The sequence below is a fragment of the Hemicordylus capensis genome, chromosome 5, assembly GCF_027244095.1.
Source record: "Hemicordylus capensis ecotype Gifberg chromosome 5, rHemCap1.1.pri, whole genome shotgun sequence".
Lineage (NCBI taxonomy): Eukaryota > Metazoa > Chordata > Lepidosauria > Squamata > Cordylidae > Hemicordylus > Hemicordylus capensis.
The window spans coordinates 149,664,671-149,692,024 of NC_069661.1; the positions used below are offsets into that span (position 1 = coordinate 149,664,671).

Here is a 27,354-nt window from a genome sequence, read left to right on the forward strand (position 1 = left end):
TCTAGTACTTTTTAACCTTGCTTCCGTACATACCTTGGAACAACCAGCCACACTGACAGATGTAAGTCTGCGGCAACCAAATGACAAATGTTTTAGTGAATGATTTGATAGTTGCTGGCAGTAAGAGAAATCAATGTACTCCAATTTTTTCATATCAATGCAGAATTTCTGGAACATAAATAACAAAGACCCCAAAGAAGCTTAGATTTATTAAGCTTCTACAATATATTCATGATTAAAATAATCTGTACATCTTCTCCAGTCACTGAGACTGTGAAATATACTTTTCCTCAAATTAAATAGATGAAAACTATCATTTGACTTGATTATTTACTAGCTAAAATCCATAGCAATAGACATGCTATCTGTGCCTTCTGTAACTCTCAGAAGATGGTACAGAAATACTCGCAACAAAATGCAGGTGGTACCCCCAAAAAAACAAAATGCTTCTGGATTTGATGTATTAATTCATATACCACTCTCAAAACCTCAAAGCAATTTACAATTTAAACAAACTATAAAATACTTACTTATTAGTCAAAATAGAATAAGAGGATTTATCAGTCATAATACAATAAAATAGAAAAACTGTCAGTGGAAACACTGATGATTGAATAAACATAGTGTTGCAATGAAACAAAATATTCCAATCTATTATACTTCTAGACAGGAAAGCCTTGCACTGTTTTGTTGTTGTTGTTTTTTAACTGAGGTGAAAGAGCAGTAGATTCAATAGGATACTGGTTTCACTTTATTCCTGAGATTCCCTTGATCTTAAATAGAGGCCTAATATGGAAATTTGAATTTATTTTGTTATGATAAGCCTAGGTACCACTGGGCTTTTTGGGTCAAAACCAGCACCCTGGTTTTGCCCTAGAAGCTAACAGCCAGAGAAGCTCACAAAGAAGTGACTGACTATAATCTAAGGGTGTGCACGGAACCATCTGGCCCAGTTCAGTTCGAGGCTGGACCAGCCTCGAACTGAACCGGGCCAGTTCGGTCCGGCCCCCATCAAGTCCACCCACCCCTGGTCCGGTCCCAGACCGGTCCGCAAACTTTTTAAAAAAATTTCTAAACATAAAAAAGTACCTGTAGCCCCTTTGGGGGGCTTGCTGTAGCCACGGGGGGGGGTCCGCGCGGGTTCCCTCTCCCCCCGCCGGCCTTCCTCATCACTGCTGCAGCCAGGTAAGCAAAGCCTTTTTGGACCTTTCAGGCCTCCGTACAAGCGAGCGGCTGCCATTTTGGTGGCTGCCGCGCATGTGCAAATGCCCTCCGCGAGGTGTGGGCATTTTAAAAAAAAGTTCACGGACCTGCCAGACCAGAGCCGGCAATCCGGTTCCGGTCTGATAGAACCAGGTGGTGGTGGTTTGGTTTGATCACAAACTCCCGGACTGAACCGTCGGACCGGTTCCGCACATCCCTACTATAATCCCTTATCCCACTCCTGAAAGGATGAGGCCAGCAGCATTTTGTAGCTATCAAGCATTTACAAGGGCAATGCCAAATATAATATATTATTTATTGCATTATATGTTTCTGTTTGTATAATTGAAAACTGACATGCAAAACTAAAATTTAATATACAGAAATGCTACTGAAGTGTAAAAACAATAGAAGAACAAAATGATTTACAGCAGGGTAACTAACATTAAAATATTGGGCTTAAAAAAATCACCCCAAAACCTGTCTCCATTCCAGTATTATTGTTTATTTATTTTATTTGTTTATTCGATTTTTATACCGCCCTTCCGAAATAGCTCAGGGCGGTTTACAATTAAAAACAGAAGTTAGTTATTAGTTATTGGACTGCCAGGAGGACACAGGCAAAGGTCCTCAGCATAATATAATTCAATAATAAAGATGCACAAAGCACATTCTAACCTACTGATCTGAGGAAACAGACTGAGGCTATTGTACAGGAGAACCTTGGAGCACATATCTCTGGGCTGGATTGCAGTCTTTTTTGTACATGTTAGTCATCATAGCAACCCTTGGAATTTTCAACATTATTTCCATTATTTAAGAGGGTGGTGGGTTTTTAAATCCAACAAGAAACAATAAGATCCCCATCATACTATGCAATAACCTTGCAATAAAGAGTATTTATTTAAACTTGATCTAGTACAGTTCTATAATAAAAGATATACAATTGAAAATCACAACTGAAACTAAATGTGTTACATTGGAGAAATGGTGAGGTCCATTGTATGATTACCTTTATTGCACAGGATTTCTCTATGACACTACTACTTGCTACTAGGAAGCTGGGCATAGAGTGAAGGCTGTACAAAGACCAGCCCATTAGTCATGTGCACGGACCGGTTCGGAGGCCATTCTAAAGGCCTCCAGACCGGTCCGGGCATGGGGTGGTTTTGGTTCGGGTGGGGGGTTCCACACAAAACAGGGGGGGCTTTACTCACCCCTTCCATTAAACTGCCATATTTTTTCTAGTAATCCGGCGGCAGGGTGCCGCCCGCTTCAATCTCCTCTTGGTGGTCCTCTTATCCATAATCGGGGCGGCAGGATCGCTCCCAGTCCCTGCCGCCCCTTCAAGCTGTCCCCCTCGGCTGGCGGCCGCCCCCTGAAGCTTCCCAGAGGTCCCCCGCCGCCCCCTTCTTTCGAAATCTGCCCCCATTATAAAGAGGACGGCAGGAGAACTCCCTGGCGTCCCCTTCCCCCTTGCCGGCTAGGCTGCAAATGGCTTCTAGGAAGCCTTTCGCGCGCCTGCGCGAAAGGCTTCCTAGAAGCCATTTGCAGCCTAGCCAGCAAGGCAAGCAGACAGCAGGGAGTTCTCCCGCCGCCCGCTCGCTAAAGTAAAGTAAGCGCTTATGGATAAGAGGACCACCAAGAGGAGACTGAAGCGGGCGGCACGCTGCTGCCGGATTACTAGAAAAAATACGGCCGTTTAATGGGAGGGGTGAGTAAAGCCCCCCCTGTTTTGTGTGGAACCCCCCACCCCAGTGCCGGACCGCAGCTCCGCGGTTCCGTGCACACCCCTACAGCCCATGCCCAAGCTGAGTTTGAACTCTATTAAGTCCAATACTATCTACAATACAAAGCCATCTGGAGGGAAGAATCAGTTCTCTTTTCAAATGGAGATCTCTTATAAGAATATTGGGGAAATGCCCCTGAAGAAAGCTTACAGCTGAAGTGCATTGGGTGTTCTATGCATGTTAATAAAGAAGCTTGTCTACATTTCTGAGCATCTCAAGACTGGGTCTTTCTTACTGCCATCTTCTCAAGTCCAACCAAAATAATTCCAACAACCTAACTATAATCTAGATAGGAGGGAAGGGTTGGTTGGTTTAGAAGCTCAGCTCCACCTGAAGAACTAACAATAATCTATAATCTAAATGCCATGTAATCATCATCATGATCCATGGCTATCCTTTATACTTCATGTCATTCTTTTAAGTAGGCTGCTAGCAGTTGGACCCTAGCTGAGCCCTATAGGAGTATTTTCACACTGAATATAAAGAAGTGATTAAAGTCACTGCACCAAGTAAAGAAAAGGTATTCTCTTGGTCGTCTTGATCAGCTTTAGAGAATCAACTATGCAGATGGAAAATTGTTTACACCGTGCACTGAAATAAAATTTTCAGCTCCTTTCAGCTTCTCTGTACTTCTCCTGATGTCTGTATGAAAGACCAGATGGCTATATAATGGCTTTCCAAGATAGGATATATGCATCCCCCATACTGTTCCTCTTTAAGTCACATCAGGCTCAACATGGGGGCATACGGGAAACTCCTTTCATAACTGCTCTCAAAGGAATAATTTTGCTGTGAACTGTTTGCCTGAACCATCACCACATGTATACAGGATAGCCAAATTCAATCCAGACTTCTCTCTCGAGTGCTGTAGCCACAGAATGACTCATACTATATGTGGCTGTAGAATGATGGATGCTGGAATGTTATCATGGAAATATATGAATTCATATTATGGCATGGCCAATACATTCTGCTTTGGAACATTTCTGCTTCTGGGGCACAGGATAGCAAGGAATTTGACAAATTTCAGAAAATATTGTATAGCAACATACAGCAGCCATATAATATTTTTAATACTTTTTAAAACTTGTTTGAATAACTATTTTATTATATTGTTTTATTGTCATGTATTTTAATTTGTGACTTTTAAATATTTTAAATTTTGTACACTGCCTAGAAATGTACATATCAGGCGGTATAGAAATATGATAGATAGATAGGATAGATTCTGTTGTGAAACTATTTTCTAATACAGTACTCGTCTTTCACTAGATTATAATATATTTATTTTAAAACTTATTTACAGTTTATTACATATTCAAAATGTTATGCATTGTAGATTCTCATTTATTAGTTATGATATGTTGGTACTGAAAGCAGAATACACCTAATCTCTCTCTCTCTCTCTCTCTCTCTCTCTCTATATATATATATATATATCTCTTCGGAACATAGGAAGCTGCCATATACTGAATCAGACCATTAGTCCATCTAGCTCAGTATTATCTACACAGACTGGCAGCAGTTTCTCCCAAGTTTACAGACAGGACTCTCTCTTGGCCCTATTTTGAAGATGCCAGGGACAAAACTTGGAACCTTCTGCATGCAAGCATGCAGGTACTCTTCCCAGAGCGACCCCATCCCCCAAGGGGAATATCTTAGTGCTCAAACATAGTCTCCAATTCAGATGCAAACCAGAGCAGATCCTGCTTAGGAAAGGGGGCAATTCATGCTTGCTTGCTACCTATCCTATCCTAAATAGTATAAAGTTTTTATAGTTGATAGTTTTTGTAGTTTAAATAGTTTAAACTATCTTGTCTTAATAGTTTAAACTATCCTATCCTAACTATCCTAAACAGTTTTAAAATACAATGAATAGGAATATCAAGAAGATTTTTCTTGGAGTTGCTAAACATTTTCTCCACATTTCATCTTCTTGACATGATGATTTTGGAGGTAGAGGTGTAGGCCCGAGAGCATAGCAGACAGCATAGTGGACAGGGATAGCAAACAGGACGTGGGAGTTTTGCAGGAATTTAGTGGGAAGTGTGCGGGGGAGCCTGGAACATGCCCCTGTGATCACAAGGAGCCCAGTGGAGAAAAGAAGGTAAGTACAAATCCCTTCCTCATATAATTACATATCTCTCCCTCATATACTTGAGAAAGGCTGTTTGGACAGTTAAATAGCTGACCATTTCAGGTGAGATCTATTTTTCTAATAAACTATCTCTAAATACTGTAAACAGCCAACAAAACCAGTATGAAGATAGAAAGTCAGCAGAGGAGGGGGCACTTCCCAGTGTATTGCACAGAGTGCCATATGTATGACTATTTTCTCCATGGGCAGAAGTCATGGGTGTGTGCTCGGTGCAAGGAGCTCCTGGCTCTCAGGGAACAAGTTCGTTCCCTCAAGACCAAGGTGGTGGATCTGGAGAAGCTCAGAGAGGCATGTGGATGAGACCTTCAGGGATGTGGTAGAGGCATTCCACTCCAGGGCTGATAGCTCTACTGCTCTCAGGGAGAATAAAGGTCTCGGGGAAGGAGGACATTGGTCTGAGGAAAAGGGAAATGCTCCTTTAGAAGGGACCCCTTCCATGGAAGATGAGCCCATATCCTCTTACACAGGGGATACTCCTCCGGGGGGTGGGGACCTCCTTGTAGTGGGTGATTCGATCAGTAGAGGCATAGAGAGATGGGTTTGTGACCTGCATGTTGACCGCACGGTGACTTGCCTGCCTGGTACGAAGGTTGTGGACACCAAGCAGTGTCTAGACAGACTGTTAGCAATAGCAATAGCACTTACACTTATATACCACTTTATAGCTGGAGCTCTCTAAGCGGTTTACAATGATTTAGCATATTGCCCCCAACATTCTGGGTTAGGCAGTGCTGGGGAGGAAACAGCTGTCGTGGTGTACATCGGCACCAAAGATGTGGGGAAATGTAGTCAGGAGGTCCTGGAAGCCAAATTTAGGCTGATAGGTAGTGTATTGAAGTCCAGGACCCCCAAGGTAGCATTCTCAGAAATGCTACCTGTTCCACGCGCAGGTACAGTGAGACAGGCAGAGCTGAGGGGTTTCAATGAATGGATGAGACATTGGTGCCGGGAGGAGGGGTTTAGATTTGTTAGGAACTGGGATACATTTGGGGGGAAACAAGGTATGCACAGAAGGGACAGGCTGCACTTGAACCAAGATGGAACCAGACTGCTAGCGCTTAAAATCAAAAAGGTTGCAGAGCAGCTTTTAAAATGACGCCTGGGGAATAGCCGACAGGAGATGGGCAGTATCCGGTTTGGCAAATGCCACCTTTAAAGTGTGAGCATGTAGAGGATTTAGATAAAACAGAAGGGGACAGAGCAGAACCACATAAAGAGCAGACAGATGGCTGTGCCAGCTGGTCCAAGAGTCCCAAGTAAGATAGCATACACAAGGGAAAAGATTCAGCATATAGGTGCTTATATGCCAATGCCAGAAGCCTCTGAGCCAAGATGGGTGAGCTGGAGTGCTTGGTTACTAACACAGAAATAGATATAGTGGGCATAACAGATACATGGTGGAACAGTGAGAACCAGTGGGACACTGTTATCCCTGGATATAAACTCTATAGAAAGACAGGAAGGGATGCCTTGGAGGTGGAGTAGCACTGTATGTTAAAGAACGGATAGAATCTAACAAGCTAGAAAACCTAGGTGGACTGGAGTCCTCCACAGAAACCCTGTGGGTTTCAAGGCCTGAAAGGAATTGTGCTAATGGGGATGTGCTATTGCCCTCCGGATCAAAACGCTGACAGTGACTGGGAGTTCCAGGAGGAAATCAGGGAGGCGTCAAGGAGAGGCAAGGCAGTAATAATGGGTGACTTTAATTACCCATAAATAGACTGGGTAAATTCACAGTCAGATACATTGAATGACTATGCCCTAGAACAGTTGGTCTTGGAACCAACCAGAGAGAAGGCCACCTTGGACTTAATTCTGAGTGGCACCTAGGACCTGATGTGTGATGTCAGTGTCATCGAACATTTAGGGAACAGTGACCACAGTTTGATCAAATTCAGCATACATGCGGGGAGAGAATCACCAAGGATGTCTAACACAGACACTTTGAATTTGGTGAAAAGAAAGCTGAAAGGGAAAATCAGGAAGGTCACTTCGCTCCAGAATGCATGGGGTTTACGCAAAACCACAATACTAGAAGCCCTGTTAGATTGTATACCCAAAAGGAGGAAAGGTACCACTAAGCCCGGAAGATGCCAGCATGGATAACAGGTAAAGTCAAGGAAGCCATAAAAGGGAAGAAGACTTCCTTCCGGAATTGGAAGGCCTATCCAAATGAAGAGAACAGAAAGGAACACAAACTCTGGCAAAAGAAATGCAAGGTGACAATAAGGAAGGCAAAAAGAGAGTTGAAGGAATATTTTGCTAAAGCATCAAGGGGAATAACAAAAACTTATTTAAATACATCAGAAGCAGGAAACCTGCCACGGAAGTGATTGGACCATCAGACAATGAGAGAGTAAAAGGGATTATTAAGGAGGATATGGAGGCTGCAGAGAAGCTAAATGAGTTATTTGCATCCGTCTTCACAGCAGAGGATACCGAGCATATATATGCCTGTTCCTGAACCAGGCTTTTCGGGGATGGAAGCTAAAGAACTGAGTCAGATAGAAGTCAACAGAGATGATGTTCTAAACCAGGCATCCCCAACCTTCTGCCACATGGGGGCTGCATTACAGTGCCCAATGCCTAAAGAGGGCCACATCTTAAATCAAAATGTAACAAAATTATTAACCTACCTAGATCAAAAGTAACATTCAGAGGTCAATGAAGAAATGTTAACTTGAACGTAATCCATTTTGGAACACTATTTTACTGTGGAATCCTTTTATCTAGCTACACATGCTTACCTAGTCAGTGTGATTTTTGTGGCTGTTTTCTGTTAGTCAAGGCATTCATGTCTAAGTCAAGATTTGTGACAGACCCCTTAAAATGTCATGTAAATGTTCATCTGTAAGTCTTGACCTACACTTGGATTTCACAGTTTTCATCTTGGAAAAAGTTTGTTCACAGATGTATGTGGTGCCAAAGACTGCGAACATGCCTGCAGCAAATTTCTTTAGGTTGATAAATATATCAGGTAGACCAGAACAGAAATCTAATAGACTATTTTCTTTGTAAATGCCTCTGAGATGATCACTGGCTTGCAAATCAATTAATTCCATCTGAAAAAAGGTACTTGCATTTTCTGGTACTACTTCAAATGGATTCTGAAACATTCTTATTTCCTTTCCATGTTTATGGCAATCAGTGAATATGTTCTGGAATTCCACCTGCAATAGGTTCAGTGCTTTGATGGGTTTTTCAGCATTGAATTGTAAATTCCCGTCCTCAAATTTTAGTCCATTGCAGCATGAGAAGTTTGAAAAGTTACCTTCACTAATTTGCTTCACAATTTTTTTTAGTTGTGCTTCAAAAGCTTTCAATTCAGAATACATGTCACACACAAGCTTTCCTTATCCCTGCAACCTTAGATTCAATGTGTTCAGATGTTCTGTGATATCAGTTAAGTAAGCCAAATCAAAAATCCATTCAGAGTCAGAAAGTACTTCTTGATCTTTTTCTTTCTCCTTGAGAAAGACATCAACTTCATGAAGACGACTGAAAAAAGTTCGAGGACTTTGCCTCTAATAAGCCACGGGACTTCTGCATGGTACAATACAGCTCCATATTCTGTATCTATCTCTGAGAGAAAATTTTGAAACTGATGATGAGTAAAGCCATGATGCCTGATGTAATTAATGCTAGATACGACAACATGCATCATGCTTTCCCACTGAAGAATCTTACTACACAAGGCTTACTGATGGATGATGCAGTGAAATTGCATGGGAAGTGTACCATTTAATTTCAATATCTCTTCATTGATTCTTGCAACTACACCAGTTTTACTTCCCACCATATTTCTTGCACCATCAGTTGTGATGCTTTTCAATTTACCCCTACTAACTTGGCAAAGAGGCACCTTTTAACGTGGTGATTCTCTTTATTTAGCAGGGGGAGAGTAACTGGCCCTGTCCACCCCCAGCACAGTACCTCCAGTGACTTTTGCTGCTGGTGCCAATCTTATGTTTCGTTTTAGATTGTGAGCCCTTTGGGGACAGGAATCCTTCTTATTTATTTGTTATTTCTCTGTGTAAACCGCCCTGGGCCATTTTTGGAAGGGCGGTATAGAAATTGAATAAACAAACAAACAAACAAATAATTTATCTCAACTCAGACCAAGATTTTCTACTTATTTACACACCTTCAAGAATATGTTTTCTGCAGTTGTAATGCCTTTCAAACTCTGCAGTGCACACAACTCTTCTGTAATTCTGAAGTTGGAATCTATCCCCCTGATAAATATTAGTAGTTGAGCAGTGTCTATAATGTCATTGCTCTCATTTAAAGCCAAGGGGGGGGGGAATCAAAACTTTTTTCCTTGACAATCAGTGACATATGCCACTCTTCTCCTAGTTCTTCCACACACCTGGTGATTGTAGATGTAGATTAACTGACACAACTAACACAACATACCTAATCTGGGCACATTTCCTCCATTACTTTAACCATGCACTTTTTAACAAGTTCACCATCAGTGAATGGTATACCACTCTCAGCAATACATTTAACAACATGATAGCTGGCCAGCCCTCACAGTAGACAGGTTCCTCAAAACATGCGGTAGCAAGCATGACTTGTCCCCATAACTAAGCAGGGTCTGCCCTGGTTGCATATCAATGGGAGACTTGATATGTGAGCACTGCAAGATATGCCGCTTTGGGAAGAGCAGAAGGTTCCAAGTTCCCTCTCTGGCTTCTCCAAGATAGGGCTGAGAGAGACTCCTGCCTGCAACTTTGGAGAAGCCGCTGCCAGTCTGTGGAGACAATACTGAGCTAGATAGACCAATGGTCTGACTCAGTATATGGCAGTTTCCTATGTATGTATGTTCCTATGCTTTCTAAAACTATTTTGCTGCAAAAAAATTGATTTCTTAAGAAACTTTACCTTGTTCACTCACACCTCTCCTTGATATATTGAGTAGCTCTTGTGACAGGATTCAAAGTGCATTTTACCATTGTACTCTTTTAATACTGAGACAGTTTCAAGACATATCAGGCAAACTGCTTTGTCCTTGTTTAAAACAAAGAAGTACTCAGTAGTCAGTCCATTTGTCATTAAAGACATGGTGTTCATCTGCAATTTTTTGTTTCTTTGAAACCGCACTTTCTTTTACAGACATCTTACAGAATGTTAAACAGAGCAGCAGTTGCAGAGTTTCAATATTATCCTTGAATAAATAAAAACATGAGAAGTACAGTTTTAGGAGCATAACTCTTCCCTTTCCCATCAAATACACCCAACTCTAGCTGCTATTAGCTGGGGATTTTCATTTCAACCATGGCAAAGAAGAGAAGAGACCCCTGCTTGCCTATCCAATACAGTTCTCAGGAGTATTGGGTCATATGCACAGGCTAGGAAGAATTTTTTTTAATGGATTATGAATCTGACCTACCATATGGCAGAGTTGCAATCCTCAGTACATTGAATACCATGAGATTTATTTCTTCATAAACACACTGCCTTGAGGTTTAAATCTACACATGCTAATACTTTAAAAATTGGAGGCCCTCCAAAAAAGGGGAGGTAGAGAGAAAGAGCAAATGAAAGGGCAGCCTTCCACCTAGAGCAGAGGACATGCCATTAAGTTGGCTTCAAATTATATGCAGGGTGCACATACACATCTCTACCTGCCAGCCAAGCCTCAATAATGACAAGCAAAATGGCAGCCGGCAGGGAGGGGAACTTGGCTGGAGGAAGATGTGGAAAGGTGAATGCCATCCACTTCCCTGCTAAGAGAGTACTCCTTCCCTCTCAAGGTGCCACTCACTGGCTCCTGGAATCACAGATGCATGAGAAAACTCCTAGCTGGAGTGGGTCAGGGAGGAGAGGAAGAAGTCAGAACAACCAGCTCTTTTTGAGGAAGGAAGAATGCTTTTGCCTACAGCAGCAACCTCACTAGTAACCTTGGAAGCCACTTGGAGGAGCTTTGATGGGTAGAGCCTCTAGAAATGTTCAGTATGCAAAACACTTTGTATCCTTTTTTTGCAAGAAATACCAGCCCTTTTACTGTCCTTTCACCGCCTTTTGCAAAAGCAGGCAAGACATCTCCTGTACTCATTCACACAGCTGCTTTATCTTCAGAGGCGTAACTAGGGAAAACGGCGCCCGGGGCAAGCACTGAAATGGCGCCCCCCCCCCGCCACCCTCCCAACATACTACATTATACTTAGGGTTTTCCTCACAAGCTCCCGCCGCCGCCAAGCCAGGCCACTGACTGGCCGCCAGGTGCCAGCAAAGCAATGGGGGGGGGGCGCAGGCGGCGCGGAAGGGACCACTCGTGGGGAAGGGGGCACCAACGCACTCCCTTGACTGCTGCAGTGCTGCTGCACTGAGCAGGAAACATTTGTATTAACAAAAAATTTTTTAAAAAAATTAAAAAAAATTGGTCATGGCGGCACCCCCCACGTGACCAGAAAAGATGGCGCCCGGGGCACATGCCCCCCCTGCCCCCCTATAGTTACGCCTCTGTTTATCTTCCTTACATACATATATAGCCTTCAACATGGTAATGCATGGAAAGGGAGAGTGGAAAAGCTGAGTGGTATGGGTACCTGAGCTTTGCTGGCTAGCAAAGCACCCAGAATGGCCAAAATGCTAGTATGGAGAGGGGCGTGACAGAAGGAACCATGGAGACAAGAAGAAACAATGTGGGGTTTTTGCAAGAAAGGGACAGGAAGAACAACAGTAGATGGTGCCTCTAGAGGCAGGAAGAACAGGGTGGGTCTGAGGGAAAATACCTTGAGTGTGATAGCAGCAAACAAGCAGGTTAGAGGGCCGCACAGAAAGAGTTCGGGGGCCACATACGGCCCATGGGCCGTGGGTTGGGGACTCCTGTTCTAAACTGTCTGGAAAAACTGAAAACCTAGCAAATTGCCAGGGCCGGATGGCATCCATCCAAGAGTCCTCAAATAACTCAAATGTGAAATTGCCAAACTCCTTGCTAAAATATATAACTTATCCCTGCAATCGGGCTCTGTATTGGAGGACTGGAAAGTAGCAAATGTAACACCGATTTTCAAAAAGGGATCCAGGGGCGATCTGGGAAATTACAGGCTGGTTAGTTTAATGTCCGTTCCAGGCAAATTGATGGATAGCATCCTCAACGATAAAATTGTAAAGCACATAGAAGAACAGGCCCTGCTGGGAGTGAACCAGCATGGCTTCCACAAAGGTAAATCTTGCCTCTCAAACCTTTTGGACTTCTTTGAGAGTATCAAGAAGTGTGTGGATAAAGGTGATCCAGTTGACATAGTATACCTAGACTTCCAAAAAGCTTTCGACAAAGTTCCTCATCAAAGACTCCCGAGAAAACTTAGTGGTCATGGGATAAGGGGACAAATACATGTATGGATTGCTAACTGGTTGAAAGACAGGAAACAGAGGGCAGGTATAAATGGAGAGTTTTCACAATGGAGGGAAGTAAGAAGTGGGGTCCCCCAGGGATCTGTATTTGGACTGGTGCTTTTCAATTTATTCATAAATGATCTAAAAGTAGGGGTAAGCAGCGAGGTGGCCAAATTTGCAGATGATACCAAACTCTTTCAGGTAGTGAAATCCAAAACTGATTGTGAAGAGCTCCAAAAGGACCTTTCCAAACTGGGGGAGTGGGCGACAAAATGGCAAATGTGGTTCAATGTTGGCAAGTATAAAGTGATGCACACTGGGATGAAAAATGTGCTTCAAGTATACACTGATGGGATCTGAGCTGTCAGTGACTGACCAGGAAAGGGATCTTGGGGTCGTGATGGACAGCTCGTTGAAAGTGTCAACTCAAAGTGCGGCAACTGTGAAAAAGGCCAATTCTATGCTAGGGATCATTAGGAAGGGGATTGAAAATAAAACAGCTAATATTATAATGCCCTTATACAGAACTATTGTGTGGCCACACCTGGAGTACTGCGTTCAATTCTGGTCACCACGTTTAAAAAAGGACATTGTAGAACTCGGAAAGGTGCAGAAGAAGGCAATCAAGATGATCAGGGGCCTAGAGCACCTTCCTTATGATGCAAGGCCACAACACCTGGAGCTATTTAGTTTAGGGGGGGATATGACTGCGGGGAGACATGATAGAGGTCTATAAAATCATGCATGGTGTAGAGAAAGTGGATAGAGAAGAATAATTCTGCCTCTCACATAACACTAGAACCAGGAGTCATCCCATGAAATTGATTGCCAGGAAATTTGGACCAACAAACAGAAGTACTTTTTCACACAACGCATAATCAACTTGTGGAATTCTCTGCCACAAGATGTGGTGACAGCCAACAACCTGGAGCAGTTTTATTTTATCAAGAATATTTTTCTTAGAATTGCTAAATGCACCCTAAATGATAAAACAAGTGCATTTTCAACATGATAGTACCTTCTTCGCATGCTGATTTTGGAGGACAAATGTGGGGGAATATTTGAATTTTAGAGAAATTTGGCGTCCCAAACATTTTGTATGCATAATAATATAATGAAATGTGCTGGGTGAATTGATCACCAATAGATGAACTAGCATTACCAAAACTATTCTAGGACCTATTTGCATACAGGAGATAATGAATGGGGACATTTGGGTTCCCCACACCTCACCAAATGCTTGGCTGTCAATTACTGCTGTATTTCTGAACATTCTGGCATACAGCACTCTGTGTTGATCAAATAGAACATGAGCTTTAAAATGAAACTTTAATTACTTTGTGTTTTATGTGCCATTTGCCATCATTCTTCATGACAAAAAGAATGAACACATGTTTTAAAGTAAATGAAACCTTGATCACATTTTTGGGGAGGAGGTGTAGCCCAGCCCCCAGAGATAGAACTTTTAAAAATTGGGGTTATAAATACATCAACATATGATAGTCTACAAAATCCATGACTATAATGCAACCCTTATGTACCACGTTTTATTGATTTCATATGAAACAACACAACTGGAATGATACTTAAGAGCTATAAAATATAGTCTTACTTTACCTTAATTCCTGAATCAGAAATATTCTTACACTCTGATATAATAATCTCTTTGATTCGTCCATGTTTGCCAAGGCTGTCCAAAGCCTACAGACATTTTAAACAAAGATTAGCTTATGTTTATTGGCATTTTTGTAGAAAATAGTTTATTCTACAGACATATTTCCTATTATTATTTTAAAATAACGCAGGGCTGGGGGTGGGAGAATTCTATTTGAAGCGTACATTAGTCCAACAAAGCAAACCATAGTTTGGAGCCTGAGGTATGGGCCACAGTTCTGTACAGACCTGCTTCCTTCCTCTTATTATGTACCAGTTTCTTCTATATAGATTGAACAAGAAGCATAGCTACCACTTACCAGGTCCTTATTCACTAGTTGAGCAGCGCCCCCCGCCCCGCTTTGAGGCACTGCCTCTGCCTCCTGTGCCACTGCCACAGCCTGCTCATTCATATTGCCTGCCAGCCCCCTCATTCACTGCTCAATAAATACTGCTCAAGGCAACTGACAAACTCAATAAAAACAATACAAAACTAATAAAATAGAAACAAACAAAAACACAAATCTCAATTAAAACCCAAATTTAGAACTTCAAGGTAAAAGGTTAAAAACCTACCGGATACAGTTACAGCTAAAATGTTAAAACATCTCTCTCTAAAAAAAAAGGGGGGGGGTCTTCAAAAATTTCTTAGACCCTAAGGGAGGGAGGATGGCAGAGCTCTTCCAGGAGGACTTTACAAAGTCAAGAGGCCACAACCGGAAAGGCCCTGTATCTAGTCCCCACCAACTGCATCTCCATTAGAGGCAAGGCCATCAGCAGGTGTCATGGCTCAGATGTCTGACTCAGAAGAGTCAGAGCAGGTGGATTCACCTGCTAGTGAGGGCTCAGAGGCACAGCAACAGGATTTGGCAGGGAGACCAGACTCTGGAGCTGAGGATTCGCAACAGCTGCCAGACATGATTTCTGATGGGGAGGAGCCTGGGATTTCACCTGTCTTGAGAAGGCATCTCAAGAGGCAAGCTCAGTGGCTGTCACGCAGGCGCAGGAGATCAGAAGAGAGGAAGCCAAAGTGCTGACTCAGGGAAGCCTGATTGGCTGCTGGTTCTCTTGAGCCATATATATTTAGCAGTCTCACTTGCTCAGATGCTGTTTGCAACTTTTCGCTGGCTGCAGACAGTGTGCTATTTGAATTCCAAAACTTTGTCCGAGTTCCAGTTTGCCTTGTTTATGCTTTCCTGCTTTGTTCTGTTAATCCCTTGCTTCTATCATCCTTCACTATTTGCATTCCTTGCTCTGTGTTTTCTTTTCACTTATTACTCAGTTATTGTTAGAGGGGGGTACCTAGTTCAGTTCAGGGGACTTAATTCATTTAATGTTATTCTTTGTAAGCCTTTTATTTTTCATTCGTGCAGTTCCACTGCTGCTTTCTGTTAACTCACCGGGGAGTGCTGAAGGGGTTGTAAATCCTGTTGGGTTAGCTGAGCTAACAGATTTATGACAGCAGGGCCTGGGATGCAGAACAGAGGGCCCTGGCAGGTTAATATGGACAAATGTGGTCAGTCACCTCAGCTCCAAGCTGTCTATGGCTTTAAAGGATCACCATCTTGAATCTAGCCCAGAAGCGGACTTGTGACCAGTGAAGCTGCCGCAGGATGGATGTAACGCTCGTGAAGTGACCTGTACCCATGAGCATCCTTGCAGCAGCATTCTGGACCAGCTGAAGCTCCCAACCTGTCTTCATGGGCAGCCCTGCAGAGTGCATTGCAGTAGTCCAATCTGGACATTACCAAAACATGAGTGACTGAAGTCAGGTCCAATTTCCCCAAGTAGGGCCACAGCTATCATACCTGCATAGCGGGTAGAAGGCGTCCCCGCGCACCACCACCTGTGCCTCCACAGTGTAATCATGCTCCAAGATCCTGATGTAGACACTATTATGATACTTTGGGGAAAATCTTGGAGAAAATACAGATTTTGGCTGTTCTGAAAACTATATTATTACATTTCTATATGGCCACCCACAAATGTCCCATAGGGGTTTACAAAAACAAAACAATAAAACAGCAGTTAGAAACCAAAATTAAAACAGTTAGAAATTTAAAACAGCAGATTCAGCAATAAAACCAATTTACAATGGGTCGAAGGCTTGCTTAAATAAATGAATCTTGAGATTCATTAAAGGCTACCAGAGATGTGGAGCCTCTTACAGGACAGGGAGTTCATTCCAAAATCTTGGTGCGGCCATAGATTAATTATAATTGGTTAAATAAAAATAGCCTTGCTAACATGTGAACTTATTTTTTCCTTTTAAAAAGCCAATACCAAATCTGGGTTGGCTCACAGTAAATCTGAGATACGCTTGTTTCATACAAGAGAATCAACTTGTGAATGGGGTTGCACTCCCTCTTAAGGATCAGGTTTCAGTTTGGGTGTGCGTTTAGATTTGAATTTAGATCTGGTGAATTTAGACACTGGATGTCCAAGCGGCGTCAGTCGCATGAAGTGCTTTATAGTAGCTTAGGCTAGCACATGAAGTGCAGCCTTTCCAGGACCAAAGTAGTCTGGTAATGGTTATCAGAGCCCTAATCAGGATTGACTACTGCAATGTGTTGTATGTAGGACTGCCTTTGAAGATCCCTTAGAAACTACAGTCGGTACACAATACTACAGCTAGGTTTCTCATTAGCAAGGATTATGCAGAATATATCTTGCTTGGTTTGAAATAGACACTCTGGTTTTCTGAGAGTTTCTGGGAACAATCCAATGTACTGATATTAATAGACAGAATCCTAAACAGCTTGGGGCCAGGACATCTTGAGGACTGCATGTTCCCATATAAACTTGATGATTCTGAGGTCATTAGGAGAGGCCCTCCTGCATGTACCTCTGCAGGAATTATAAACCAAATAAAACTTCAAGAAACACTGATTAAAATGGATGCAACTGTGTTTATGCATAATGGACCACCACACAAAAAATAAACTTTCACATAACAAAAATATGCTTGACCTTTAGCATATCATATGTTGCATGTTATTCAGATCAGAGACATGGTTTTTATTTAAGCCAATAAAATATTCTTGAGAATTATCAGTATATGATATGTACTTTTTTCCAAAGCTTATTTTTAGAAGGTTTTGCTCCCAATGCCCTCAGGATGATAGCTTTCTGAATTGAAGCATACTTGCCGCTAGAAAGATCAAACATCCTTACATCAATTTTAATGAAAAACCTAGACACAAGAATCTTAGGCTATAGCTTACATGGCCTTTGCATAAAAAGGAATAAAAAAGCATCTTAGATATATTATTGGTTTTCATCTCCCACAAAGAAAAAGGAAAGTAACAGAAATATAGGAATTTATATTTTTAATCTAAAACAGACTTGCTCCAGGATAGTAGACAGGAAAATTACATTCAGTGGCTGATACTGAGTGCATCCTTAGAAGGACAGAGTCGGAGCTGAGCGGCAGAGTACACACACAGGGAAAGAGGGGAGTGATTTTGACTGCTCTCCCCTCCTTCCAAAAGTTTTTTTATAGCTTCCATGAATTGTTGCCAATGGCAGTATTTTGGGGTTGCACGAAAAGGCCCCCCACTATGATTTCGCAAGAAGCACAAACCTATAGGCTAATACCCTTCATTAACATATCATCCCACCCCGTGCCTCGGGCCAGTCATTAGCACAAGCAAGTTTGGCAACACACCTTTAGGTCTGATTTGCAATACACTTATAAAGGGTGCACGGTATTAGGGATGTGCAAAAAATTTCGGGCACAGAACGATCTGTGCCCGAAATGAACAATTTCGGGTGATTCGGGGCTGAACCGAATCACCCCCGATGTCCCCCGATATTTTTCGGGCACGAGCCGAATCACCCGAATTTCAGACCTGAAAAATTCGGGTGATTCGGTTCATGGTTGATTTTTGGTGAATTTTTAAAGTTTTAGTGACTTTGGGGCAGTTCGGGGGCATAGCATGGGATCTGGGCAAAAGGAGTGGGGTGGGGTGGTAGTGCCTAATGGGTGCAGGCTACTACCCCAATTTCAGGGGGATTGGGCAAAGGGCTGATTTTTGGTAAATTTCTGAAATTTTCATGTCTTTGGGGCAGATTGGGGGATATTGGGGCAGAAAGTGGGGCCTGGGGCAGAATAGTGGGGTGGGGTGGTAGTGCCTAATGGGTGCAGGCTACCACCCCAATTTCAGGGGGCTTGGACAAAGGGGTGATTTTTTGAGAATTTTTGAAGTTTTGGTGACTTTGGGGCAGTTTGGGGGCAGAAAGTGGATCTGCCCCAAAAGAGTAGGGTGGGGTGGTAGTGCCTAATGGGTGGAGGCTACCACCCCAATTTCAGGGGGATTGGGCAGAGAGCTGATTTTTTGAGAATTTTTGAAGTTTGGGTATCTTTGGGGCAGATTGGGGGCAGAAAGTGGATCTGCCCCAAAGGAGTGGGGTGGGCTGGTAGATAGTGCCTAATGGGTGGAGGCTACCACCCATCCCCAATTTAAGAGTGATTGGGCAGAGGGGGGAATTTTGGTGAATTTATTTTTATGAGGTTTGTCTTCATAAGGTGAAGTGTGCTAAATTCATTACTTCCTCATATTATTCATAGTAAAGGAAAGTGTGAAAAAGTGAAAGTGGGCTCATGAGAGTTGTTTAATTGAAAAAAAATCTCATTTAGATAGAATGAGAATTCACACCTTAGAAGTTTTTTCTGAGGTGTGAATTCTCATTCTATCATAGCAAATGAGATTTTTTTCAATTAAACAACTCTCATGACCCCCATTCGGGTCCGAGCCGAATCACCCAAAAACCCAAATTGCACACCCCTACACGGTATCTCTTTCCAGAGTAGCTGAGAGACCTTGGGTGGGAATATTCCATTTGGTGATAATGTTTTGAGTGCTTCAGCAGAAATGAGTAGGCGGCCATTTCCTCCTCATTAGGTGAAACAAGTGGTTGGTTAAGATAAGAGAGAAAGCTTCAGTGTCAACAAAAGATTTGCATTTTGCACCTGGGATGCCCTCAGTTTCCATGAGGTCATTCAAAAATAGAAACAATCATACAGTACATGTCTTTCCCACATGCTATTCAGCAACAGACTGCACACCTGCTCTTATTAAGTTCACTTTAGCAATTATTACCATTTTCTTGCCTTGATTTCCTTACCCTTGGGGAAGGATAGCCTTTGGATTACCTCGATGCTGCCCCAGGGTATGGTTTTGAGTATATCTGCCCTTGCCATGCCACACAGTTTAGGTTCTGTTACTTGACAGACTGTCACACTGCCAGCTATGGCTGCTGCTTTCCCTCTTCCCTCCTTTGCCAGACATCCTACTCCTGAGGAGCCACCAGATCAAACTTTGCACACTTAACACACTAAGAAGGATTGGTAGCACTCCCAACTCAGCCATATCTCTCTCTCTCTCCGGGCTCCCTCACCACTTTCCTTACATCCTTTCCTGCTTGCCAGGCACTTTTATTAAAAATCTCCCACTCAGTTTTCTTTTAGTTTCTGTAGAATTCCCGGCAATTTCTTAAAGATGCATAACCAAACACCTTTTGCTTTCTGTAACTCCCCAATTTTATTTTAATACAGCTTTGAAACTATAATCCCATCTTCCTCATTCTTTCCAATACACCTTACTCGCTTAAATTAATACTATATCAGGACTGCACTCCAATTTGAGTAAGTTTCCCCATGTTAGCTCAAAAAGTATAGCCGAAGCATCTAGCCAGCACTTCTGTGCAGTTCCAGTAACAGAATATGTCCCTGAGGGTGGCACATTTTGATGCTGAAATGGACAAGATGTTTGTTGCTGAAAGAGGAATGGGGGGTGCATGCAAACAAGCTGCTGATGCTGCAGCAGTAAAGAGCAGTTGCTGCTGCTGCATGCAAGCTCCATCCACACTGAGTTAAGAGTGTCTCATAAGGAAGTGAGGCCAGTGAGGCAGAGGTTGGGGCTAGCAAAGGAGGCATGGTACCATCACTGTAATTTATTGAGCCACTTTTTATATCCTGCCCTCTTGCTTGTAGTTTTATTGCTTGTAGCTTTATAGTCCTGTGATAGCATTTATATGTAACCAATACTATAAAAGCCATCTTCATGTACAGCTATAAAGAATGTGTGTGAAGTGAGTGGGTGGGTAGGTGAATGAAAGTCACCAGAAGGAGTTAGTGCTGGAAGACAAGGCCAAAGGGAAGGAAGAAGAGGTCTAAATCCAAAAATGGTGAGGCACAATGAGAGAAGAGAGCCAGGGAAAACAAGCTCTCAAAAACCAAAGTGCCTTGTTTTCTCTGATCTCTTACCTTGGACTTTGTTTGTTTAATTTTTTCTGGAAGACAGAATGATAGTCAACATATCAACACGAAAAATTGCTTTCCAATAGATAAGTGACAGTTTTCAAACATGAAAGAAAGCTGGAGACCCACAAGTGATGGGCACTGGCTATAAAAAGAGTCAGAGAGAGACTCTGTTAAAAGAAGTGTCAGTGCAATGACAATTCTTCGCTTTCTGAATATGGTTTGGGCTGGAAGCACAACTCCAACTGATTCATTAACTGTATGAATGCATGGGGTGAATATTGCTGGGGAATAGCTATTTAAGATTAGTTAGGGCATAACTGCTTTAACTTTGATGAAGCTTCAGTAAAGTAGTACTAGTACCAAAAGATTAAAGGTCTGGCTTCCATCTCCTGTCCTGCTAAAGAAGCTGACATCAGCATGGACTTGAACCCAAGGGTTAGGGCTGGCTTGCCTCAAGCAGCGAAATGCAAAGAGCCAATGCTGATAGATGGAATAGCAATGGAGTGATGGAATCAGAATAGGGGTGTGCACAAAACCGGTCGGCCCAGTTCGGTTCAAGTCCGAACTAGACTCTAATCAGACCAGGCCAGTTCAGTTTTGCACCCCCTCGAATTGCCTACCCCCCCCCAGGAAGATTGCCTGGCCAGGGACCGGGCCAGTTCAGTTTTGCACCCCCTCGAACTGCCTACCCACCCCCCCAGGAAGATTGCCTGGCCAGGGACTACAACTGCAGAATATATAGAAACCACTATCTTACTTTTGGGTAGCTCTGTTTCATGTCTAAACTGACAGGCTTCAGCTTACTATTATATGCTCATATATTTAATACATTCAGTATTCATTTTGTTATATGCTTTACATTAATTTTTTGTATGTACATAGAAAGTATGCATATATCATCACCATTATATCATTTTGGATGTACATAGATTTTTCTTTTTTCTTGTAGAGATCTTTTGTTCTGTGAATACTTTCTCTCCTTGTTGTTCTTTCCAATGAGTTGCAGTAACCAATAGGCAAGCAAAGTGGTATGAAGGGTTAGGAAAGCAAACAGCAAATAATACACAAAATATAACTGATCACAGAAACCCACAAAACCAAACAAAAAAAACCCTCTTGAATACTGTGAATAGGTCTGATCACTCCATCTCGGTAATTAAGGAAACAATAACAACACAGAAACAAATTATTTCCCCATGCCTTTGTGTTTTTACCTGGTCTGTGATGTTAGTCCCTGAAATATTAATATAAGCCAATGAAGACAATGATGACAAAGCTTCAATCCCAGCATCAGTCACAGCTTGGCAATAACGCACATTCAGATAGATCAGTTTTGAGCACCTAAAGAAAAAATAAGAGCAATCCAGCCATTTCATTCTTAATTATGCCGCATTTGTGCAACCTTTGGCAAGATTTTAAAAGTTCTTGAAGAACTTCCAAAATCACAATGAATGAAAGTATACTGCAACTATCATATAACAAAGATAAAAATTCTGAAACGAAGTATTATTCAACTGCCCAAGTAATCAAATACCTTATATATCTAGTTCATTCTCTAAATATAAAATATGTGCTTTGCTGGACTATTCATAGCAGGGTTATATCAGAACTCTACTCCCTATTTGTGTTCAGAATCTTTAAAAAAAAACTTCTTAGAACAAACACTTTCATATTTTTCTTGTTTTCTTTTTGAAACTGGGGTGGGTGGGTTTGCAGTGCAGCTGGTTGTTGGTTTTTAACAATATTAACTTTTTGTCCAACCCTAAAAAAAACAAAAACAAAGCCAAGGATCTACATCCCCTGAACCAGAATATCTAGCCACAACCTTTGCAGTGGAGGGCAAAGTTAAAAGTATGAACTACATTTCAAAGATGTAGAGAGTAATATAATAGCTCTTTTCACTCAATATGTTCAGAGTATAGGAATGCTGGGGGGTGGGGGATCACAGCAGCAGGCCCTGCCTCTGACCAATGCACATTCAGAAAAGTGGGTGAAAAGTCCCTATACATGTACAAACAGTACATGCATAAACTTCTTTGGGCAATGAGGGATCTTTTCCCCCCCAGAGTTCATGATCTCCTCATACTTTGTACTCCACAGGGTCTATTCCCAGTGTCTACTGAATTTGCTTAGGTCACACACTCCCCCACACATGTTCACTCATCTTGTGTATGTGATGAAGGCATCAGTCATCCAAAAACCTTTGGTTTATAATGAAAGCTAAGATGCTTTACATTTTCACTCATGGTCATGGAAATTCCAAGTTAACGTGCCCATTGTAATGTCTGCATCACATAATCTGTAAAAGACTTGTACAGTCTGGTATACAGTGTTGGCTTTAGAAATGAGGCTCCATGCACCCACACTTCGCCTTGGTCTTTCAGATGAAGATTGAACTAGGGAGGGATGCATCCAGACAGAAATTCAACAGATGCAGCTTCTCCAATCACTTCTTAGAGATGTCTCTGATGAATTTCTGCCTGATGCATATCTACAAGGCACAGTTCTTCCCTAAAATGTCACTTATACACTGTAGTCCTCAAATTCTTCTTATGAAAAATAAAATATGCAGACATAAATATTTTAATAATAGTTTTAAATTTTTTAAATAATTTTAGAATACCAGAAACATCTTACATCCAATCCTGTAAATACTTAAATACTGTAAATTATATTGCAAATAGTGGTTTGCATCACTCTAGGTGAAGGACAAAATAAACAGTGGAGGCTAGTTTCCACTCAAATAAATAGATATACAGTGCACAGTTAAGCCTATAATCCTGAGCACACTTACTAGGAGATATATCCCATTAAAATCACTTACTTAAATAGAATTAAACTTGGTTATGACTGAGCTGTGAGTCCACTTATTTCAATGGAAATTAGTAACCAATAACTGTTGCTGTAATACGGACAAAGATGCACTAAATAATTGACAAGGGACACAGAACTGTTAAGAACAAACATTTGCAAACAAAATTCTTTATCAATTTCTAACTCTTAAGCATCACAAAACAAATAATGTGTTGCAGGATGGTACCTTTGGACTATTTTGGTAAGAGAGATGTCAGTAATACTGGAACAATTAGCCAAGATGAGTTCTCTTATGCTTGGACCTGAAGAACCTTCAACAAATGCTTTTACTCCTGTATCACTGATCCTAAATTTAAATAGAAAATATTATCTCCTATATTTTGCATAATCAATATATTTTTAATCATAAGTAGCATCTGCAGGTAAAAGCATCAACTGAAATATGTAGCAGTCAATAGCTATGTATCCATTTCCAAAGTAGTTGCCACTGAGTCAACTTTCATGGCTCCCCGCTTGTAACATCAGACTTTCAAGATAAAACTGAGGTACAGGCGTGGCTTTGTACATGTAACTATTGGCTTAAATTACATGCCTACCCCCAGGGCCTTGCCCCCTTGGTTCTGAAAGATGGGTTTCACTCATCCTGGTGCAAGAGCCTCTATGTCAATATGGGCAGATATGGCTTCTCGCCACAATATTTAATGGCTTTGGGTCATGATGCTGCCAAAGAAATTATTAAACAGCATATGGCAGATATGGAGAAGCAACTGGATTTAAGTCTGGTTTCCACCAGTAGTACTTTAGGTGGTTTTTCAAATTACCCTCAGCCAGCTGCATACCTCACCCACTTGACCACCTTAAGTCAGAAGAGAGCCTTTTCGCTGGCGTGGTTTAATGCTTTGCCTTCTGCTGTTTTGGATGGCAGATTTAAGGGGATACCGCGAAGGAACCGGTTATGTCAGTGTGGTTCGCGTGACATTGAGTCTGCCTTACATGTTGTTTTACACTATGCCTATTATAGGGGCATTCGTACTATCTGGATCAAACCATTTTTTAAAAATAGGCCTGGTCAATCAGAAGAGTATTACATCTCCTATCTCTTGGCGGATCAACATGTAGTTGTTACAGCCAGGACAGCAAGATTCTTTACGACCGCTTGTAAACTGAGATGGGAACAACTGAGTAGTTGTAACTTGAGATTTTTGCATAACCTGATGTGTTGTTGTCTAGTTTTACTGTTTTGATTTTGTTTTGTTTTATGCTGATTTATATTTTGGTGTGTATGTTAACTGGTCATTGACCATAATAAATTATTGCACCCAGACCCAAGGAGACACGGAGACGTTACTATGGTGGAATTGGTCACTTTATTGAGGCTTAATTGTATCATGCCTACAAGGCATGTCAGCTGGGATTGGCCCTCCCTCCCCCACAGTGTGGTCCCTATCAGGCAGGCCACAGCTGTGGTCGCCCATGCCTAAATGACCATGGCGATAGCACTTTGGCTCCAGGGAGCTCCTCTGCTCTAAAGCGGGGGCGCCCTTCTTTGCCGACCTAAGGTCAGGTCTCCGGTATCAGACGCCTCCCGTCCGATGCTTTAAAGCCATACAGAAAGGATGTCGCCTGCAGAGAGGTAGGAGTTAAGCAGCATCCACGATCTGTCAAGCCTCAAGGGATCCACCTCTCCTCCTTGACGTACAAAGCTTACCTAAGGTGCCACACTCATTTTCTTAGCTGTTCCCCACCGCACTGTACCTGCCAACACGTGATGAGAGTCACCCCAGTTAACACTCTAGCTAGCTACCAGAAACACAAATATAGCCTGAGGCAGGTGAAAAAAGGCGCACAGCAATTGCCAATTAGGTGTGGACCCCAAAACTTTCTGCCCAGCCCTGAATGGCGACCAGCCAATGCCCAGTCTATATCTGAGGGATGGGAGGGAGGGTTCGCTGCTGAGAGGTGGACTGATGTCAGCGCAGGTGCACTGCTGGCTCGCCTGTTCCGGCCCCGCCCCGGAAGCCTGCCAGGGCCAATGGGAGCTAACTTCCAGGTCCCGTGTGGTCCTCTGAGGTGGGGGCTGCAGGCAAACCAACTGCGCCGCCGAGGAAGGCACCGAGCAGCTTGATTACTTACTTACTAATCTAAAACTGAGATGAGTTGGAAATATATTTTCACCCAGATGCCAGATTGCAAACAGCCTGACTGAACCATGTAAACTGAGAAGGGCCATTAATTTCAATGAGACTAGTTTGTCTCAAAGTGTGTTTAGGATTCTTGTGAATGAGAGTAACATTTAGGGATGTGGACAGAACCGGTGGTTCCGCCGGTTCGACGCTGGGTGTGTGTGTCTCCTTTTAAGGGCGGGGAGGGTGCACTTACCCCTCCTGCCACTTCCCCCCCGCCAGCGCTCAATTTTTTCAAAATCCATGGGGCAGCAGAGTACCTCCCTGCCACCCCTTCCCCTGTTGTTGCCCAGAAATTGGCGGAAGTATGGGCTATGCATGCGCCCGCCACGGCGCATGTGCCCACCACTGCACACATTGCACGTCGCATGTCTCTGCCACGTCACATGTCACACACGTCATGTCTCTGCCATGTGCCATCTCAACCTACATTTCATCCATTCCACAGATCTCGCTACACTAAATCTGATGAATGAAGATATTGCCATAGCAACAGTATTGATGCACTGCGTGGTATGCCAGCAGGTTGTGATGTTATGCTGCTGTAGTAGTGCTGGTTTTGTGTGGTTATTTCCTAGCACAGTGGCTCACAGATTTATGCTGTAGGAGTAGTCTCTTGGTTAGTGGCTACTATCAGGTCTACATAGTTTAGTAGTGGTAGAAATAATTTTACTAAGATGATCATAGATATCTGCATGTATCTTAATACCTCATGCAATCTGATACATTTAGTATAACAATATCATGCAGTGCTGAAATTAGCTTAAGACCAGTATCTGTTATCTTCTGGCAGTCAGCCACACAAATACGTTTCATATCAGGCCAGAATTTGCTCATCAGTTTGAAACTTAGGTCAGTGATCCGATTACTCCCTGTTGAAACAACACAATAGTAATTAAGTCACATTCGCAAAGTACATTATTTAGTCACTAAACAATGTCAAATGGAAACTTCCACTGATGTAAAAAAAAATAGCACTATGCTGAAAAAGCAGACACTTTGCAGGATATATGGTATCATCACTAACCTTCAATCTTGATTTTGACAAGTTTACATTCAGAAAGTGTTTTAAAAGCTATGTCAGAAACATGGGGAGACTCATTACATTCAACAGTTGCAATCTGTGGGCACTTTTCAACCAAGGCCTTTAAGAGAAAAGATAAATATAAAATTCAGATAAATATAAAATATATTTATATATTATAAATATTTAAAATATATTTATATTTTATATTTAAGATAAATATAAAATATAAAAAATAACAAAACTTTTGACTGTATTTTATGCAAACAAACATATAAAATTGATAAAATTAATGCTGACCTACTTCATCCTATTCATTTATTAAATGTATAAGCTCTCAGGGCAGCATACAACTAAAATATAAAATATAAATGGTGCTCGGGGAGTGAACCCAGGTGGTGGTGTTTGGGGACTTCACCCATTGGCCTATGAGAATCTGCAAGTTTCCATCTTGTCCCCAGTACTATTTAACATTTACATGAAACCACTGGAGGAGATCACCTGACAGTTTGGTCTGAGGTATCATCAATATGTGGATGTCACCCAGATCCACCTATCATTTAAGTCAGCTGAAGCCCGGGAGGCACTGGAAATGCTGAACCAGTCTTTGGAGATGATTTGGATGAGGCAGAGGCAGCTGGTGAGGGCATCGCCAGAAGGTACCTTTATAAGTCTTTACTTTCACTAATGTCAGCACCCAGCAGCTGTCACAAGGAGCGGTGCCATGCCTGACATCCCATGCAGAGGCTGTCATGTCTACCTAGAAGCTGCCATGCTGTACCTAGATGCACAGATTATGTTGGTGTCTTTGAGTGCCTTTCACCACCAACTGGTGAAAGGTGCACCAGTTCTGGCCTTATCTGGAAATGAAGATCTAACATCAGTCACTCACACAATCACATCCAGATTAGACTATT

The 27,354-nt window shown here is 42.2% G+C and overlaps 1 protein-coding gene across 7 annotated transcripts in view; it reads right to left on the minus strand.

The window, feature by feature from the left end:
* FBXL13 (F-box and leucine rich repeat protein 13) overlaps positions 1–27,354 on the minus strand; it is a 176,894-nt gene that overhangs the window by 10,922 nt on the left and 138,618 nt on the right. For 6 of the 7 annotated variants that reach the window (XM_053258482.1, XM_053258478.1, XM_053258477.1 and 3 more), the window contains 6 exons: positions 26,441–26,558; positions 26,123–26,285; positions 23,457–23,576; positions 21,631–21,757; positions 14,116–14,199; positions 34–168 (listed from right to left, as the gene is read on the minus strand). In XM_053258482.1, coding sequence (XP_053114457.1) covers positions 34–168; positions 14,116–14,199; positions 21,631–21,757; positions 23,457–23,576; positions 26,123–26,285; positions 26,441–26,558 — 747 coding nt within the window. Of the gene's footprint in view, positions 1–33; positions 169–10,094; positions 10,322–14,115; positions 14,200–21,630; positions 21,758–23,456; positions 23,577–26,122; positions 26,286–26,440; positions 26,559–27,354 lie in introns of those variants that run through there. The other variant, XM_053258484.1, reaches the window with a different exon arrangement.